Raw genomic sequence first — 20,896 nt, forward strand, 5'->3', positions numbered from 1 at the left:
TGCCCGTTTCCACGCTACGTTTATTGAATGGCTGAATCGTTGGGTACTTGTTTCAGTTGCATCAAGAAACTCAGATATATACTGTCGATTATTTTTATATTTTTTTAAAAAAAAAGGATTGAACTTTCTTAAAAGGGGGTGCAGAGCATTTCACGATCACACTGATGGCGAAGACTTCTCCGGGGGGAATACTGCATCTTCGAGGAGAGTGAAGCGCAGAGCTGTGCAGATCCAGTACGTCACTGTGTTACTGAAGTGTTTGTGGAGCTCGGGGGCTGAAAACATATCCCCACCTGTGCGTGGAGCAGATCGAGTGGGAAATGCCTGCATCAGCTCTCTCTCTCTCTCTCTCTCTCTCTCTGCAGACATCACCAATAAGATCTGCAGACTCCGCACTTGGACGCAGCGACAATTCAACTCAACTTCCTGATGGATGCGGGCATACCAATGGAAACGTGCGAGCACTGAACAGGTAACCACATAAAACACCCTTTTTTTTTTCTCTCTCTCTCTCTCTCTCGTGTCTGCTTACAAGCATTCGCCTTTGGTCGCGCCGAGTGTTGTTTTTATTGTAAGGGAGTTCTCTTTGTAAACTTTGCAAAGTCTGTGGACAATAGGAATTATGTATCCGTGCGCTGAAGTACTGACATTTAAAAGGACCATCTGTATCGTGAGCAAATTGCCGATAAGGAATTTGCTTGAAAACTGTTTGCATCCACTGTTAGTTAGAACTCGACGTTTAATGCAGTCACGTAAATGCAAGATCTTATCGTGCATTTATTTTTCAATTTGGCCTAATGTAACGGGACATGAAGAATTGACGATCCGGGCGATTCGTTGTCAACTTAGGATGTCCATTTACCAGTCAATTGCACAGGTAAACTCTGGGTTAGAGTCAGTATCCATCAAATCCATCTCTGTGTTTCAGAAAGATCATGTGCTTAAGAACAGTTGAGTTAAGAATAACAGCATCTTAACTTTGACTTTAGAGGGTAAATGCACAATGCACAACGAGGAGCATCAGGCAGGACTCCTTCTACGGACATGTCTCGAAAGAATAAGTTTCATCTTGACGTGGCGTGAATTAAAACTGGGAGCTCAAACTGCATTGTGTTCATTTATAACTAGTCATTTAAGTAACCTTGATGTCGCTCAGAATTGTGAACGCGTTTGATAGATGCTGTTTGGAAACCTGCAGTGTCTGTTTAAATCAACCCTAAAAATGTTGCAAGGCGACATCTCAAATAGCTGTGGTCTTTAAACCTTTGAATAATTAACTTCGAGCGATTGCTTCCGAAGGTAGGTTTAACGTGGCGAAGTTTCTTCTTTTGTGGGTGTTCTCTACTTTTTAACAAAGACACACACACGCACACGTTTCTTTGTATATTATTATTATTATTTGTAGGCAAAATGCATCCTTGCTCCCCTCCTTCGGTTTAGGATTGTGCAAAGACGATCTGATGCCCCTGAACTGGTGGAGGGAGCCTGAGACTGGGGGAATGGGCGCTGATGGCTCGCTTTAGCGTTCAACTTGCTCATGTCACCGCTCTAAATGGACAACATGTAGCTCTCCCGTTATTTGTCAGCCAGTGTCACGTTTGTTTTAAATCTTTAACGTGAACATTTCCTGACTCCGTTTCAGGGAGTGCTGCTTTCGGTTGCAGCATGTACACTGATGTGCCTAAATATTTCATGGGCCACTTCGCTCCTCGTAGCTTTACGCGGAGAGGGATTGAGGAAGAGCGAAGGAGGAAGAAGCCCCCTTTTTATTAAGGGAGCCCAGAATATACAGTGCAGGCGTCAAGAACACAGTCAGTTAAAAATAAACGATATGGGAGTGGTGGGGGGGTGACAGTTCACGCTGTAAATGCATCTAACCTTTGCTGATACGGCAGAAGGGTTTTATAGGTGGTGGCAAAGGGTAGCCAGCGGTCTACATCATGCTGGTATTTTTTTAAAATCAAGTATAAAACACTGGTATTACAGTTCTGTTCAGTCGATGCAGCATTTCCATTTTAATGCCAATATAATTATTGAAAGGGTGCAAAGTAAGTGTGTACCCTATTGTTTAATCTTGTTTTGTAATTTCAATACACAATCTTATTAGCAGGCAAATACAAGTAAACCAGGACCTCTGTGTGATTGTATGACTGGTGTCTTTAACAGCACTTATTGAATCCAACAGGAGAAAAAGCCTCGGTCGGACCCTGTTCACCGTTTACAAAGATTGTGAACTTGCAGTTGTGACTGATATCTTTCTTTATCTTTATTCTTCATCAAGTCTCGTCATCTCACTGAAACAGTTTACAGCACTGGGAAAATAACTTGACATGTGCGAGCGACCTTCGCTTCCAAACGCCTACCTACGTGTTCCCATTATCACCATCTCCTGTGCTCACTCGTGCATTGGTAATGCGTTTTCTTAGGTTATTCGAAGTTTTGTAGTGGTTGATATCTTGACACACACAACAGGACTACCTTTATTACCTTTATTAAAGAGAGTAATGTACAGACAGACGCTTCCCGATTGCACTACATTCACATGCTCTCTCTGCCCACTCTGTCTTGTTTTCAAAGCCCCAAAGGACAAAGCTGTTCTTTCTAAATCGCGAGCAAACCGACTCGGGCCTGTGAATGGCAAATGTGATAGTTATAGTTCAGTTTATTCCGAACTGCACAGGGTTAAACAAAACAGGAACAATATCACCCTGGAGTCTATTCATACATAAAGCCATAAGACGATCTGAACTTCTGGGATACAATATTAACAGCAGAGAAAAAAATATGGAATAGGCTTCGAAAATTGATGTGCAATTAAGAATAAAAGTTATATATCTTAAAATTGCGATATAATTGCGCCAAGCACTTAAATGAAGTTCACTAAATTTGCAATTCGCAAGCGAGCGACCCATATTCCCTGGTAAGTGATTGCAATGACATGAGAACGCACAGGAGAAGGTGAACGTGTTAATAAGTGACCTATTCCAGCACAGAGTGTGTGTGTGTGTGGGGGAGGGAGGGAGGGAGGGTGTGTGTGTGTGGGGTGGGGGAGGTGGGGGTACAGTCAGATGCAAATAGCAGGATACTGTGCACCTGTAGAAATATAGCACCATGAATAAGGAAACTACTGTTCTCGAATTACTTAACACTCAAACTTTTTCTTCAATAAAAGGCCCACACACGTTATATTTTACTGCTGAAAGAATAAAAATAAACCCACTTCACAGTTCATTCGCGAAATAAATTATTAGCAACTTTTTAATAACCGTTTCTGTAAGTTGCATATTTTTTTGAGAACCAAATTGGAAGAATGCAATTTGTATTGGTAGAAGTGCTCAACTGCATGTCTGGTAATATACTGGCTGATCCGTCTGGATATTTTAAATGCAGGTAATTTTCATTATTTTTAAAAAGCCTTTAATATGTCAAAATACTGTTCTACAAAGACTAACTCAATTTGGGAACACGTACTTTCATCTGTAAATTGAAGCAATTATGCAGAAGATATTATATTATGTAGACTGTGGTCTCTGGATAGTCATCAATCACCCACTATCGAGCTGTCAAAGCAGGCAGATTCGTTTCTTGGAGGCAGTCTTCCAGCTGGGGAGAATCGTAGAACATCATCATTAATTAGAGTGTGACCCCGCGGCTATTCACATGTCTGAACCCATGAACATTTGAGCAAGTCTACACACCATGGGTTTGTACAGAAATCTACCACCAAAGCAAGACATGATTTAAGGTGGAGAGGACCTTCAGTGTGTTTATCTGTTACAGGAAGTCAGGCAGCTCCGCCCGTCTGTCTATCTGTCTATGTAGATAGATAGATTCTGATAGATAAAATCCACAGATAGAGAGGTGCATTCACAATGTGGAGAAGGTGCTGTGCTAAAACGGCACCAAGTGCACTTTGGCTCCATTATTTCAGGTAATGTATGCACACTCACCCTCACCCCACAAACCCTAGGTTATTAAATGCAATGCTTCAGGTTCCTGCATTGATTCAGTGGCAGCGACAATCCTCTGTGACCCACCATTCATATACACTAGAAAACCTTTATTCTGGTTTTCAGTTAAAGGATGCGGCAGCGTTCAATGTTTCAGGAATCATTGACACCACAGTGGCGTGTAGACCAAATTACCAACACACCCGCTGTTTATTGTTTCCGATAAACTTTGCACCTTTCTGTGTGACTCTGTTAGTGGAATCGACAACCTCTTGTAGTTTCAGACTTTAATACTGCGTATAAAAAGTAGACTTATTATCTTCTATGCATATGCTACAAAATACTGTATATATCTAGAATCGATTTGCACTTTACAGCTGGTTGTCAGTTTAATTGACTGGCTGGGGGTTTATATGAATAAAAGTAGCGAGCATCAATGGATTGAAATATTGTGGAGCTGACTGTTGCTTTGACTGTGTGTAGACTTTCCAGGCTGTGTGCCTGTCCTCTATTAGTCTATTGCGATGGGGTGGAGCACAAGTTGCAGCTGTTCATTAATATATTTCTAATTAAATTCGGGCTCGATCCCAAGCGATCAGAGAAGAACCATTAACCCAATAACAGGGACCGCACTCTGAGTCACCCAACCTAACATTATCTGCATTACAATATACAAGGTACGTCAATGGCTCGAGTTGGCTCAATTGTGATATTTTACCTATTGGGAATCAAAATCTACTGATAGATGATTGACAGTGTTTTGACAACTCCTATGTTCATTTTCCTGCTTTGAAAGTATTCTGAAGTTAAGGAGGAATGGTTTTTCCTTTAACAGCCTTCATCTGACGTCACACCCAGTGATATTAACTAAGTTCACTTGCAAAACAGTTTATCCGACTGCATTTCTGTGTGTGTGTATATATATTTCTGTGTGTGTGTATATTTCTGTGTGTGCGTGTGTGTGTGTATTTCTCTGTGTGTGTGTGTGTGTGTGTTTTGGGTGAGTGCTTTCTCCTGCCAAACAGTTTCGATTTAAAACCATTCCAGCGATTTCAGCCTTCGTTTTTTTTCAAAAAAAAAATAACTCGAGATATAAAAAAAAGCTGCCGTAAGGACACGACCGCCGTATATAAAAAAAAGTTTAGTTTTATGTAAATAAATTAAATGTGCCGTTCTGCTTCGCCCTATCAAGCATCTAGGAGCCAGTGCGCTTGCCAATCAATTGGTACAGTGAAACAGAACAAGACTGCAATAGCGTGGAGATCAGGCGTGGAGATCTCTCTCTTCTTTCTGGATGTGGGGAGCCCTGGACAATGTCGTACCCACAGTTTGGATACCCCTACACATCTGCACCTCAGGTGAGTCATATCGATCCTTCGATCGCTTTGATCGGGTCCTGGGGGAGGGAGAGGAGGAGGAGGGGTGGTGGGGGGTGGTGGGGGGTGGTGGGGGGTGGTGGGGGAGTGTGGTGTGGCTAATTGATTGCTGGTAACCATTTCGGGATGTAATCGCTGGCAGGCGAGCGATAATCTTTAATTCACTTCAGTTCGGACGATATCGATACGTATCAGTCGTTTAAATTGAGTTGCCCCGTAACAGTGCGCGGGGACAAAAATAACGAGAGCCGCGCTGTCCTGCAGGGGACATGTTGCTGTCTGGAGAAAGGAAAGCGTTGGGATTGAAGGGTCCAAAAACCCGGAGCAGACATTCGACAGCAGCGACATATATATATATTATTATTTTTTAATTATTTGCTGTTGTAGTTTCTGATGACCACCAACCCGCTGAGTGCGTGCTGTGAATCCAGCGGCAGGACGCTGGCGGATTCCGGGGCAGCGGCTTCGGCTCAGACCCCCGTGTATTGTCCCGTGTATGAGAGCAGACTGTTGGCCACGGCCAGACACGAGCTAAACTCGGCAGCCGCGCTGGGGGTGTACGGGAGCCCCTACACCACCAGCCAGGGATATGGCAACTATGTCACCTATGGGACAGACCCCTCCGCTTTCTATTCCCTGGTAAGTAGCCCTCTGATCTGTTCCCTATTGTTATCCCACCCCACACCCCCCACACCCCCCCACACCCCCCACACACCCCCACACCCCCACACCCCCCACACACCCCCACCCCACCTCCCCACCCCCCCACACCCCCCACCCCCCACACCCCCCACACCCCCCACCCCCACCCCCCCCCACACCCCCATCCCCCACACACACCCCCACACACCCCCACCCCCCACACACCCCACCCCCCCCCACCCCCCCCCACACCCCCCACACCCCCCCACACACCCCCACACCCCCACCCCCACACCCCCACACCCCCCACACCCCCACACCCCACACCCCCCCCACACCCCCCCCACCTCCCCACACCCCCCACACCCCCACACCCCCCACCCCCACACCCCCCACACACACCCCCATCCCCCACACACACCCCACACCCCCACACACACCCCACCCCCCCCACACACCCCCACCCCACCCCCACCCCCCCCCACACCCCCCCCACACCCCCCCACACACACCCCACCCCCACACCCCCACCCCACACCCCCCACACCCCCACCCCCACCCCCTCACACCCCCCACACCCCCCCCACACCCCCCACACCCCCACCCCCACCCCCCCCACACGCCCCCACCCCACACCCCCCACACCCCCCACACCCCCACACCCCCCCACACACCCCCCCACACCCCCCACACACACCCCCCACACACCCCCCACCCCCCCACACCCCCGATTGAGTTTGATGGGAGAAACCAACCCCCCATTTCACTTTCTAACTATTTACTCTCCTCGGGGTGTATAGCCTTTCGGACGTTGGCTTATCATCACCATCACCATCATCATCTCCTATTTTAATTCAGAGCGAGTGTTTCAGTTCGCGTGGCTGTCGGTGCAGAGAGGGGAGTCCCTGCATTAAAACAGGGGGTGGATGGAGGGTGTGCAATATCCCACTTGCCTGCAGTTCGTAACTTGATCTCAAAGTACAACCGACCTCAACTAAGCCTCAACTTGCGCTGTTTACTGCTGGGCAAAAATGACTTTATCCAAAAAAAAATGTTCTTTCCGCGTCTCGCTTCAAGCAAAATGTGGGTGGGGGGGAGAGGCTTTTTGTTATTTTTATTTCTAGTTCTTTTAACAAAACCGCATTGGAAATCTTGGCAAAGGTTCGGATTCGCAGGGCCTGCAGTGCACCGTCGGAGACTTGCATTTGGCTTTACTGCACATGAGCCCGTGAAACAGTCATTGGCAGTAAATACAAATAAAAAAAAAACACACACATACGTAGTTTGGAGGCATTTGCGGTCAGTTCATTCTATTTAATTATATATTTTGGCAAGCGGCACCTGCGGTCCCATAAGCCTGTTTCTGTGCTGGAGAAACATACATCAATTATATTATGGATACAGCTGCCTGAAAAGGTCCCTTTATAACTGGCTATGACTGAAGTTTCCTCTGTGGATCAATTCCCAAGCAGGGGAATGTCATGTAACATTTCAGAGCAGCCATGGTCAAACCGCAAAATAACACTGTCATTTTTTTTTTTAAGAATTGCATGAACTAAATCCTCAATTTAGAATTAAAAAAAAGAAAGAAAGAAAGAAAGAAAGGCATCACAAGCTGGAAGCGGCTCGCGCGTTTTTACCCCTTTTTACCTCTGTTTAAATGGCTCGAATCCCGGGCTGATCCGGACTGGGGCACACAACAAAAAGCACTGACATAACACGAGGAGGACGGCTGGACCTGCACATTAAATGTCAGCTGAGCACCGTGTTGTCGGTACTGATCGGGTTGCAGTACCGCCGCCGCAGTGACACAGTTGCAAAAAAAGCTGCTTTTGCGGATCAAAGGCATCCATCAGCCACAGAGTTTGGGATGAAGTCGAGGTGTTGGTAATGAAGTCGGGAACTGTCCACATGTCTCTTTCAGAGTCCTTTTGACACCAAGGATGGGACAGGATCTGCGCATGCGGGGATCGCCCAGGCAGCTGCCTATTACCCATACGATCCCACCTTGGGACAGTATCAGTATGACAGGTGGGCAAATGCATACGCGCTGAGAGCCTCAAAGAAAGGTGGTTTCGAAGAACATGTACCATCACCAGAGTCCTTCGACTCGTGTATTTGAACCGTTACGTGAAAGGCAGCCGTCGACCACTTCGGACACCCGCTTAGCACTCTTTCTTCATGTCAGCAATGCAAATAGACAGAAAACTGACCCAAACATAACACCCAGTTAGTGTTAAACTGGTTTGTGCTCTCGTGTGTGTCTGTGTGTTGAACGCAGGTGACTATATTTATCAGTTTGTTGAAATGATGTGGCCTCTGTTGAAACAGTGTATGCATATATACTGTTGTATTGGTACATATATATATATATACAGTACTTATTAGTTTCAATATTACCAGAAAGCACTTAAGTTACGACAACACTTCAAGCCCACTGTGTGTGTGTGACCTTTCTTGGCTAAGTTGCATTAATTATTCAAATGGCGCTGAGTGTCTTATTAAAACACATTTCACTATTGTATTTGAGCAGGAAATGATATTATTGTTTGCTGCATTATATGTACCTGAATAGTGCATTGCAAGAATAATTATAGTGAACAAAAGCACGAACAACAGGTATAGGCGAATGCTCTTGAGATGTAACTGGAGATGTGAGCGACTGACTGGTCATTATAGATATTTTCTCCCCCAACTCCCATTGTCCATTTGCAGTCATCTTTGTAACATGGGTTCACCTGGCAATTTTTCAATAGGTTAAGCATTTATTCTTCCATTTAATTTAGCATGCGCTCACTCAGTCGTATATTTTGTCACAGTCGGATCAATATTTTATTTTAAAAGCGTGCACACCTCGGTCAGGCATCAGAGGTAAAATATTATACAAGTGAAGTGAAGGTAAATGTGGACTTCACAGGATTTTCACCTGTCACACACAAAGGCACACATCACTTGTGCTTTATGTTCCGTAAATTGGTCGTTATAAGTAAAGAGGACAAACGTCCCCTTTGTGGCTTAGAATATAAAAGTAGGGAAAATACTGTGGCTCAAATAATATCCGCAACATCAGTTAAGATATTACAGCAAATTATTTAAGAAGAGTTCCAATTTCTACCCATCGTTTATATCGGCCTGCTATTTTTTGGTATATTACCTAGTTTAGGTCATTCGTATTAAATTATTTATATATAATAACACATTTCAGTATAAAATCTATGGGATCTTAATGATACTGTGCAATTTCACAGACCCACGTTGCGTATAAATAATTGACAATAATAATTTCGCACTAAAATGGTGTCTTCATTCCTTTTCTTAAATATAAACTTTTTCTTTTTTTAAAAAAATAATCTTAGATATGGTGCTGTGGACCCAGGAACCAGGCGCAAAAATGCAACCCGAGAAACGACCAGCACCCTGAAAGCTTGGCTGCAAGAGCACAGGAAGAACCCTTACCCCACCAAAGGGGAGAAGATCATGCTGGCCATCATCACCAAGATGACCCTGACCCAGGTCTCCACCTGGTTCGCCAACGCCAGGAGAAGGCTCAAGAAGGAGAACAAGATGACCTGGTCCCCCAGAAATAAATGCACCGATGACAAGAAATCCTACCGCGATAACGAGGAGGAACATCGGAATGACAAAGACGACGATAAAGATGAGGATGGTTGGTCTGCTTTGCACTGTTACCTTCTCCCTGGACAAAATGTTATGATTCACTTAGTGGCAGGTTTTCTGATGGTCGGTGCTTCCATAGTTAAATGCGGTGGCTCGCATAAAACCACAGGTCAACACTAAAAAAAATCGAGGAAACATTGTACACCCTTGTTATTAAGAATTAAATAATGAAATATAGTCAATGGAAAAACAGAACTATAGAGTTTAAATCATTTTATATTGTTTTGTTACTCGATGCAACTATGTGACAGGCGGATTAAAGGCCATTTCTAGGCGCTACTTGAATTATCTTTTCATTTCTCAAACTGTATTTTGACAGATGCCAGATGTAAAGAGGACAAGGAGGAGCTGCAGCTGAGTGACCTGGATGACTTTGATGGGATCGAGACAGAAAGCGATGAGTGTGAGTTGAAGGGCCCATTTCAGCAACTGGACAACAATCAGCTCAGGGTTGCAGAATGTCAGCCCGACCATTGCAAGAAGGTTTCTTTAAAGATAACCCTGCCAACACCAGGAGATCGAGATTCGGAGAAGGTCAAGGACTGTCTCAAACGAGTGATGACTAACTCCGAGCAAGACCTAATGGTAGGAGGACAGAGAGGGTGTGAAACCAAGCTTTGCTTCCAACAGCAGCATAGCCAGCAGATGCTGGACAACAAGCCTCGGATCTGGTCCCTCGCTCAAACCGCTACCTCCTTGAGCCAAACTGAATATCCATCTTGCATGCTGAAACGGCAGCAGCAGGCTGTCTCCTCCTCTCCCCCTTTGATCTCCATGCCTACCAGTGTGGTGGACAGACACGATTCCCCAGTGACCACCCTAAGGAATTGGGTGGATGGGGTATTCCATGACCCTCTATTCAGGCACAGCACTTTGAACCAGGCATTTACCAACACCACCGTTTCCTGGGCTACCACCAAAAGTGGTATGTTGGATACAGAGGCAATGGGACGCTCGTTGGTAACCCCTACAAATATGATCAAAGGACAAATCCCGGGTTTACCCCAGCAAGAAACCAACAAGGACCTCTCAGCATTTCCTAAAACAGGAAACAAAATGTTTTGTTCGTAACAAGACAAATGCTGCAAACTTTTTCTTTCTGGAGCCTTTTGATGCACAATGAAGAGGCGCAAGGATCTGAATTTTAACTTGAGGCATTCTATTCACAAGCTCAGCCTGTCTTTTATTAGACTTTATACATTTCGTCACTGTTTTAAGCTTTCACAAGACAACTGAAATGATCTCAAGAGCTCTTTAACTGAATAGTGTTGTGTAATTTATTCAAATCCATGTTGGAACGCACGTCTGAACTTATACTGTAGAACAAAGCAGTAAAGTTTACATCTCAAAGTTTACAGAAATGGGTATCTTAGATTTGGAATTCGAAATCTGCTTAAAAGCATGCAAATGTAATTCTCTCCCAAACTCCATTTTTTAAATGTGTGTCTTACCATCCAGCTCTGCAACGAGTCACAAGCAACACTTGTTTAAAAAAAAAGTTTACACCATTGCACAAGTCTTTGGCTTTAAAAGATACGAGAGTATATGTTAAACATATGTGCACTGAAATAAACGTGCTGTTTTAGAGGTAATTAACGAGTGTCGTATTTATCGGTAGTTGGAACTGATTTAAAATTAGGTTAAAGCGATATAATTTCAGTTTTACATCTTGAAAATATATTATACATGAACCTTTGCACAACCCATTTTGTTCGCTTTATTTCTTCCAGATACTGTGCAGATAACTTGCAACTCGTAAAATATATTAAAGAACACCATCGCGCACTCGCATAGCACAAATTCCCTTTTTTTCAGTGAAAAAATAATGCACGCGTACAATCGCCTTCCCTTCAGCCAGCGACATTTTGAGTGTTATTGCGTATTGCAGTTGAACTCGGTGCTGCAATGTTATTGCTGGATAAATCAATGACCTGATTATGTTTATGCCTAAAATATTAACTCTTTCTTTATTTTTCTTGGCAAAATTGCAATGAATCAGGATAAAGGCTTAAGTGGGTAATTGTTATAAAATTAATTGTCACCAATGCTTTTCAGTCCAGTTGGCACAGTTGCGAGAAAACGTATTTTAAATGGTTACTGTGGCATGGTGCCTATTCATTTTTTATAACTGGGATGTGTGTGCTAAATTTATGTTTAACTTCGCAAGGCATTTAATACAGTAAAAGGCCGCTTTTTGTCTAATATGTTAAAATAAAATGAGAGCAGCCAAGGCGGTGTGACACTCACTCAATAGTTTAAAAACAAAGAAATATTCACAAGGATGTTTTTGGTGGTCAAAACATTAAACGATGCATAAATTCATTGCACACAACTCAATACGCTCTGAATGACTACTTTGCTCCCACAAAACAAAAAACTGCAGGCTTGAATTATTCAGTTAATGGCATTATATAAAAAGCTGAAGTTCGCCAAGAATAATACTCATCGTTTCCTACAGTCTGAAACACTCTTCTGAGAATGTTGTGATAAACTCCGAGAGCTAAATTGTGCACCAAATCCACATTACCCACCAACAGACTTCAGAATATAACGATCATTGGATAAACAGGCGTCCAATCCCCATCTGCTCTAACTCTTTTATTTTCATTTATTTCATCCTAGTAAGATGAACAAAAATTAAACATTGTAGGTTTCTGCTACCAGCTTCGTAGCTCACGGTGCATATGGGTCCACATGTGTAGGAACTATCCTAAATCACATCTGCACATCTCTCTAATTCTCAGTTAAATCGGATGGTGTCTGTAAAAATTTTATAAGCATCTTGCAATTTTAATGACGGCTGCGAAGTGTACTGTATTAAGCTGCTAAATGGATCGTTTTCAAATCACGATTTGGGAAACAACCTTTTAACACTCAAGAAGAGCACATTTTCCGATTGCGTGTATGGTGCATTTGGTATAAATAGGGCCTGAACTTTAGTCACACCGGCCTTAACGAGAAAAAGAGATCGAATTTGACAACTGTATTTTTAATTGTTCATTAAAACACAGCAGACAGGCTATGCGAAACACAATATGTCCAGTCCTATTGGTAAACACGATCTATCTATCATATAATTTTGGGTACAAATTATGCACTAAGGAAGAAAATCCAATTTATCAGCTCATAGTTATGGTGGCTGAATACAATAGCTTATACATTTATCATGAGTGAGATCTACCACAATAGGAATTTATGCAGTCACATTTGCTGTCACTGTATTAAACTTCCCTGCTCTCTGATGATATTGTCGAGATCACAAACGCTGCTATTTGCTGGACCCACTTGTCAAAGACTCTGACAAGAGCTCTGGTCGCCAAAATGTGCAACAGCCAAGATAATTTGAAGTGAAATTTTCATTTTGACACTAACCCCTCAATTTCCAGAGGCTCTGCACCCTATGATCTCCAAGGCAGCCTCGGCTTTACAGTGAGCCACGTCTTCGCTGAAAAGGGCAAAAGAACTTGAATTAGTTGTAATAGATAAAAGGGCAAAAAAAGAGTCAAAGGTACTTGACAGTAATAGCGAAAGTCTATTCTCCAGGGGGAAGTGTACAGCTAGAGGCTGGAGTATGATGAATTTTAATGTAGCCTGGGCCAGCCGGAGCCTCTAAACTGAAACCTTACACAAATAAATAATTTTCAAAAATAATGCGACTGACAAAAGTCTGGGTAAATGCAGCCATTAAAGCCGGTGGAGGTGGGGAGGATGCAATTGTGCTGAAATTGGAAGGGAAAGGTAAGATTGTGCTGAGGGTGGAGAGAGAGAGAGAGAAGAAAAAAAGAGAGAGAGAGAGAGAGAGCAGGATCAGTTTTCGCTGGTACTCTAAATCATTCAGCCGTGGCAAATTCAAACACACAGAGGAGGGGATGCTAAATTAACAGCGCTTTTTACATAGAGCCCAAATAAAATTGTAATCACCGACGCGTTACTTTTCATTAACCGAGTTTGACAGCGGCATATTCAGCCTCGACAAGGGAACACAAGCGAGGAAATAACTGCTCTCCAAACCCACAGTCATAAGATAATTCCTTAAGCTCCATTAACAACTCTTAGCCGCAGGAAATGGGCTCCTTGAAAACATCTCGAAATCTAAAAGCTTTATCGACCTCTCAAACCTTTGCTGATGGTTCTATTTTTTTTTTTAACTCCGAGAAAGATGTCCAGCCGAGGTAATAGACTCTGACACGACACCTTCTCATTTGTGAAAAAAAAGGCAGTCTTAAACGATATTTGAAAATCTACCGATTAAAGGTTTAAAATTCATTGGCACACGAGAATATTGATGATTTATGATATGTATATATATATATATATATATTTCTGCCCACACGTGCTCCTGATATATTTAACAGGAAATAAAATAGCAATGAGCTTTTTGCATAAGATAAAAAAAAATCATTTAATCGAGGATAATGTTAAGGTAATGGGAGGTTTACACATTTTACCACGCGTCAAAACCATCATTCGTCAGATCAATGATCAAAGAAAAGACGCTCAATTCATTTAAGACCAAGATGCCACTGCTTAAATTAATTTTCCATTTTTTAAATGATCCCAGTTGTATATTTCTAAAGGAATGTTTCTATAGTTGGAGGATCACGTCCACGAAGAGCGAGCAGCAAGGTTACAACATTCAGCTTTACAATACACTTTGGTATCTTAACTGTGTGAGTCCTTGTCTATAAACAAGTGTCTGTCTATATGTGTGTGTCTGCATATGAAAGTGTGTGTGCATATACGTAAACTACATAAACTAAATTAAACACGGGAGGAAGAAAGCCAATCCTGTTTGTCTACAATATACAGGCAAATTCTTCATATAAGCAAATACTCAGAAATTCCTAGTTTACTCCAATCTTAGCATGGCTGTAATGCATTATATCAGGTCTACTGATAGACTTGGGTATATGAGCTGCGTTTGAATATCTCAACCTATGGGATGAATATACGGTTACTGGATACGGTCCAATTCAACTAAAAAATAGTAATTCAAGCACTGGTTTACTTCAAGGAAGACTTCGCTCATTAATTTCTATGTCATTAAATGACTGTCGAAAACAAACTGCTTGTTTATAAACATTTTATTTCAATTTGCAGTTCACTTCAGTGGTCTGAAGTGACCTTGCACCTCCTGTTAGTCTGCATCATTAATCCTCTGTTAATGACCCTCAGTCGCACAGCAAAAGCCTCAACAATTGGTGAGAGCAAATCTATGGTTATAGTTTGCAAATCAGATCAGACTGAACCTGCCTAAAATCCCCATCATTAATACCCAGTATATTTGCAAGGCGGTTTATCCACAATGAATCAATGCCACTTAGCTCAACAGCTGTTTTCACACTGGCATGATTTGGGTCCATGCAAGAGTAACCTGGCAGCAAGCTTGCCAAATCACCCCAAACTATGCCTCCAAGTTCTCCTGCTTCACAGGTGCCCACCCACCCCTCTCCATATCTCAGACCATGCATAGCACATTCCATCTGTCAGCAGCCCCTGCCAATCTAAAATATACATTTCTTCAAAATTTCAATGCAGGTTTATACCCTGTTTAGACACAGACAGAGATTATTACATCAGCTCTTATAGCACCTTTACACTTGTATGCTATAATAGTCTATTTATACTGTTCTGCCAGCAACAGTAGGAGCAACCAGTCTATGAGTGGCGCTCTCCCTGCCACAAGCTGGTTTACCCTGCTGTTTTGCAATGGAAGGCTGGTGAGAATGTGGCCCAGAAAAACAGTGGTGTCACCATCCACCAGGTCCATTTTGAAGGAAGAAGCAGCATGCTATCCAAGGCATGGCTAGAAATCTCCTTAACATCAACAACAACAAGATTACATTTGTATAGCACCTTTCACGTCAGGAGGACATCCCAAGGCACTGTCGCGATAATCATTCCCATCAGCTTTCAGTACAAATGAATGTCTTGCCCTCTGAATAGGCTATTAGGTTCCAAATTTGTAAAAGTTAATTTCACAAGTTGAAGCAGTTATTATATTGGCTACATTACAATACTGTGAAATGTTATCGCAGTGACCAATTTGCCAAAAATTCATTTTACTTAAGAACAGGAAGGTATAATAATTCTTACATTTGACAATGACCCTCATCACATCATCAAGACGTCTCAAACCACTTCACAGGATACACTGCAAAGTGTAGTGACTGTGTATTTTTTAGGTGAAGACAGCAGCCAATTTGCACACGGTAATGTCCAAAAATAGCCAGGTAGTGAATGGTCAATTTTATCTGGGGATTGTAGGCCATGACACCGGGAGAAACTCTTTCCTTTTTTCAAATATTGCCATAGGATCTTTAGCATCTACTTGAACAGGTAGATGTAACCTGGGTTTAAAGTCTCAGCTCCAACAAAGCAGCATACCCCCAATAGTGTACTACAGTGTCAGCTTAGACCATGAGTTCAAAGTTCTGATGGGGGGCCTGAAGCCACAACCTTCTGACTTGGAAATGACAATGCTACCAACTAAGCCTGACAAAGATATGAATCATCATGCACGCCAAACTATCGAAAAAGTAAAGCTTATTTCTTCCTTAGTATATAAATCTGAGTTATTTCTTCATTTTAGGGCATCCGATTGGAAATCAAAACTAGCTTGTCAGACTCCGCCACTGTGAAGTGCTCCGGGACGCTAACCCGTGTGAAGTTAAATGCAAGTTGTTGTTACTGTTGTTGTTGTATCAGGCAATTATAATACGTTCAAAATCCTGGCCCACACTGAAAGAATTAATTATATTTTCTTATTTTGTTACTGTTCTGATCTATGTCAATTGGGAAACAAACCAAAATAATTTCTCTGCAGATTGGGAATTTGATTTTGCATGATCTGCCACCCGTTCCAGTCCTAACATATAAACAACCAGAGTGACTCTTTCACACATGGAAAAAATTTGCTTTTCAGTCATTAAGTTGCCCCAGTGAGAATAACAGGTATATATTCTCCAGAACTCTGCAACCCATGCTTTCTCCCACACCAGGTCTATCACCCCCAGCCTTGTTCCTCTCCACTGGTGGCCGATCCCCCAGTGGATCGAGTTCAAGATCCTAGTTCTCACTGCATGGTCTCCCACCCAATGTACCTCTGCAACCTCCTTCACATCATCCTTCTGACATGAAAGGCATTACACAAATGTAAATTGCAGTCTATTGTAAAATTGACCGAATGTTGTTTCACATGTAAAATATTAATCTACCAATCATGTTTGCTTTTGATTTAATTAGATTAAGTTGTTAAAACCGTTGTGTACAGTCAATAGCAAGTTTATATATGTGTGTACGTAACTATGATTTATGTGTGTATGTGGCTGTGTGTATGAATGTGTATACACTTTGGTATGCACAGAACATGTGGCTTTTTTTTCTCCATTGCTGCTACAGTATATATTTATAATTTGCCACTTGTGATATTAACTATATAATTAGAACTAGTTTGATGAATAGTTATATCAAGAACGTATTAGAGAAAAATATTAGTTTCAGAATCCAATTGTGTGTCTTGACAGCTTTCTTTCTTGTGTTTTTATTTTACACTGATGTATTCTATGTGGTTAGGAGAATATGCACCATGATTAGGACAGAATTTCATGCATTAACAATTATTACAATGAATGATTCTCCCAAATAATAGCTTTTATCATGAATTCACCAGTGAACTTTTATTTGCTTATTTCCTTTGAAAAGAATCATTCTCACAAATACCATTACTAGGAGTGCTGCACAGGCACATGAGAGTACTTTTACAGTGAATATGAACTAGAATTCTAGAAACTGATGTAGATTATGAAACTTTGAGGGAAAATTTTTTGGTGTACTGCATATTTTCTCCATTGTACCTGGTTAGTTTGTGCTACAGAGGGGTTAATACATAATAGCAATACTAAAGTTTAACACGTGCAATGAGTAGAAAAATTGTGCATTTTAACAACACAGTATTCATGTGAATTACTTTCTCCTAATCTATGTTAAATGATGTGTGCTGAGCAAATCTTTAACTGTCCAGTGCCTCAGGATATCCTTCTGATGTGAAAGGCACTATATAAATGTAACTTGTTGTGGTTGTTGTGCATTACTTCATACAATCATGTATAATGTAACATTACAGCATGAGTTCTGATCTATTGGATTTGTTTTTGTTGTTTTCACATCTTTATTTTAATGAATACATTTGTGACTCCAAAACAATAGGCATAAATATAAGATAGCTAATACGAGTTCTAATACGGAGTTTAAGACAAATTTCTTGACACATATGGTGGCGAGAAAGTGGAATTCACTACTGCAAGCTGTTGTTAAAATAAAAAGCTTGAAGACATGATAAGGCCTATATCAAATGCAAAGATTATTATTATGATCTTATATAATAATAATCCTTGCATTTCATATAGCGACTTAACACTATCACATTTTTGAGACGTCTCAAAGTGCTTCACAGGATATACTGAAAAGTGAATTGACTATAAATTTTGTGGGCAAAACGTGGCATCCAATTACACACAGTATAATACAAAATTACATTTGGGTAGCACATTTTGCGCAGGTCCTCTCGCTTGTGAAGTGAGTGCTCTAACCACTAAGCTAGCACTCATATTTAAGATAGATTATCTGTGTACTGAGATAAATGGAGATTTTATGTCTTGTGAATTGTGTTGTTCCACTATTTGCTGTACAGCTAAATTGTTTCCATATCTCAAATTATGGATTGTTTCTCTGTTTAGGCTGATACATTTCCTCTATGATTACTTGTAGTGCTGGACTGAACTCTGTGCAACTAGGCTGCTGCTGTATTCTCATGCAACTGATCAGCCTGTGTATCTATTTTAGAATTCTGTTAGAAACAGTGGACTTTTCTTGAGTCTGAATTTCTAGACTCTTTCAATCTAGATTTATTAATGAGCCATGTGAATATTTGGAGCAATCTAATCCTATTTTCCTATTCTTTCCCATAAACTCTTTTATGTCTTGATTCTTGAAATGTTTATCTTATTCCCTTTGAAATAGACACATCTGGCAACTCTCCGGATCCCACATATATATCCATGTATTACTTGGGGATTACATTGGTGCCTGGGCTGCTGAGTTGCCTGTAAAACAAAACTTTGTGGACTACCTTGCTACATAGGTATAACTAGCACCTTTGTATCACCAATTGGATTGTCAACATGTAAACTGTTTGTCTGTTCCAGATGGGGAATTGTTTGCATGCTGGTGGATTTCTTGTTTGGACCACTGCAATGCCTGCATATATAAACTGCAATATTGACTGTGCCTCTTAGACTGTTGAGTTTTTTATTGGGAGCCTAGCATTGTTAATGTGTTCTATGTACCTCATTGATCTGGGGCTAAGCGTTATCACCTTTCACTTGCCAAATTTTGTGAATGTCTTCCTTAGTTCTTATAAACAACTCTAATGTGATTTTAAAATATTAATGATGTGAAATTAAAAGTGTAAAATTAAATGATTATTTTAAAATCATATTGAGGTCATTTAAAAACACACATGGACAGAATTGAAAACAAAGGAGAATAGTGCTTAGTCACATCAACTAACTCACTACATGGAGTGGTACATAGTAGAGCCAGAAATGAGAGAACCACCAAGTTTGAAGCTAAAATAAAGCTTCAATGGTCTAGCGGATAAATGCACCATCAACAAGAAGTTGCATTTATATAGCATCTTTCTCATAGGGAGGACATCCCATCAGGTAATATTAGGCCATACAAGATGCATGTTCAATTCCTGGTTTGTGCTGTTAACCCAATCTAGGCCAGTTAGGGTACTGCAATTGGCCCAAAGCATCTGGTGGAAGGTGTGTGAGTGAAGATGTTGAGTGAGAACATGATTGAGCTTGGCTGTGATGCCGCTTGCAGGTGAAAAGATGGCTAACACTCACTGCCAAGGCTGAATAATGACCATTTGGGTCAGCTAATACCTCTAAAATAGTAATAGAAAAATTAGTTAAAATTCTTTAAGGAAACATTGGATTAAGCAGTTGGTATTACATACGCCTTGGGTTTGAACTGTAGAACATCAAGATGGCTGGCATGTCACCAGCTGTCTTGTAAAGGTCCCCCACCAAGCTGAAGGCAGATGTTTGTCGAGGAATCTCTGCAGTTAAGGAGGACATCTTCTGGAAGGTGTTATCTGGAGTGTGGTTCCCGAACACACGTTCAGGACTTCGTATCCACCTTGAATGGCATGCAGATTGGTAAACAGCTCCATCTCAAGATCTGCACCTTGAACTGATGAAACCATCACTGAATGGGGAAGGGGATGAGTGTCTGGGCTGTGAGCAGGAGATGGTGGAAATGTTCTCATGCATTTCATGCTGAGCTGAACTGTGCTGCTTACCAGGAAGCTCAAAGGGAGCTCTTGGTAGCTGCCATCTTGGTTCCACCAGTTCAAGGTGAAGATCTAGTGAGGGCTCAAGCCTGCACTTGTTGGATGCTAAATAACGCAGCTAGTGATGGAGGAGCGGACGTTAAGCAGAGATGTTTTGGAGCTAAGCTGGCTCAAAAGTGACATGGTTGTAATGCAATGTCAGAATTGAGTCAATTCTTCTCTGGGTGTCTTGATAGTCCAGTTCTGCAGTGTTCCAAAGCATTGCTTTAGATTTGTCACTGCATTTTTTAATCAAAAATCACAGAGCAGTCATGTGAAATTTAGCAAAAGTCACAAATTTAGGGAAAAATATAGTGTAAAGTCATGCATAAATGGCGGAAACCAGGGGAGAGCGATGACTGACAGGAGAATAGGTCAAATAGGGAGACAAAACGCTTTCCACACTGATCGAGAGTAGGGCAGGTCGGGGGCAGTACTGTCTCTGGCATGATTGACAGCTTCGGGAGTGAGAAAAACAAACAACATCCTCTGATGAAATGTGTGCTAGAGGAGATCACACCCCCAGGCTATTGTCTAGGGTGGGAACCATCGCTTAGCTCCCCCTCCCCCAGTCACTAGTTGGGTTATTTAGCATCCAACAAGTGCAGGCTTCTGAGGGCTTGAGCCCTCACTAGGTAGATGGCAGGTACCAATAATTCCGTTCGAGCTTCCTGGTAAGCAGCACAGTTCAGCATGAAATGCATGAGAAATGCATATTGGTCATCTCTGATTTCTGGAGTCCTGTAGCTCATGGTTAGAGCACTTGCCTCACAAGCAAGAGACCTGGGTTTGATTTCCTGAGGGGGAAATGTTGGGCAAGTTTCCTTACTCCACACTCTTCTGTTTAT

At 41.9% G+C, this 20,896-nt stretch overlaps 1 protein-coding gene across 3 annotated transcripts; it reads left to right on the forward strand.

The window, feature by feature from the left end:
- Positions 1-441: 441 nt before the first annotated feature.
- irx4b (iroquois homeobox 4b) lies at positions 442-11,386 on the forward strand. 3 transcript variants are annotated; one of them, XM_042332138.1, is made up of 6 exons: positions 442-472; positions 5,143-5,308; positions 5,714-5,965; positions 7,893-7,999; positions 9,325-9,635; positions 9,966-11,386. In XM_042332138.1, exons 2-6 carry the CDS (start codon positions 5,264-5,266, stop codon positions 10,715-10,717), a joined length of 1,467 nt encoding a protein of 488 aa, XP_042188072.1. In that variant the 5' UTR covers positions 442-472; positions 5,143-5,263; the 3' UTR covers positions 10,718-11,386. The 3 variants fall into 3 exon arrangements, with proteins under 3 accessions (XP_042188072.1, XP_042188073.1, XP_042188074.1); XM_042332139.1 differs by lacking the exon at positions 442-472 and adding an exon at positions 4,846-4,857; XM_042332140.1 differs by lacking the exon at positions 442-472 and adding an exon at positions 4,849-4,857 and having other exon boundaries at positions 5,150-5,308.
- The last annotated feature ends 9,510 nt before the right edge of the window (positions 11,387-20,896 follow it).

Source organism: Callorhinchus milii, unplaced genomic scaffold (assembly GCF_018977255.1).
Source record: "Callorhinchus milii isolate IMCB2004 unplaced genomic scaffold, IMCB_Cmil_1.0 Scaffold2, whole genome shotgun sequence".
Classification (NCBI taxonomy): Eukaryota; Metazoa; Chordata; class Chondrichthyes; order Chimaeriformes; family Callorhinchidae; genus Callorhinchus; species Callorhinchus milii.

Coding starts and splice junctions, on each gene's coding strand:
- irx4b (XM_042332138.1), top strand. CDS start 5,264: ATGTCGTACCCACAGTTTGGATACCCCTACACATCTGCACCTCAG. Junction 5,966..7,892: donor CCTCCGCTTTCTATTCCCTG/GTAAGTAGCCCT, acceptor TGTCTCTTTCAG/AGTCCTTTTGACACCAAGGA. Junction 9,636..9,965: donor CGACGATAAAGATGAGGATG/GTTGGTCTGCTT, acceptor GTATTTTGACAG/ATGCCAGATGTAAAGAGGAC.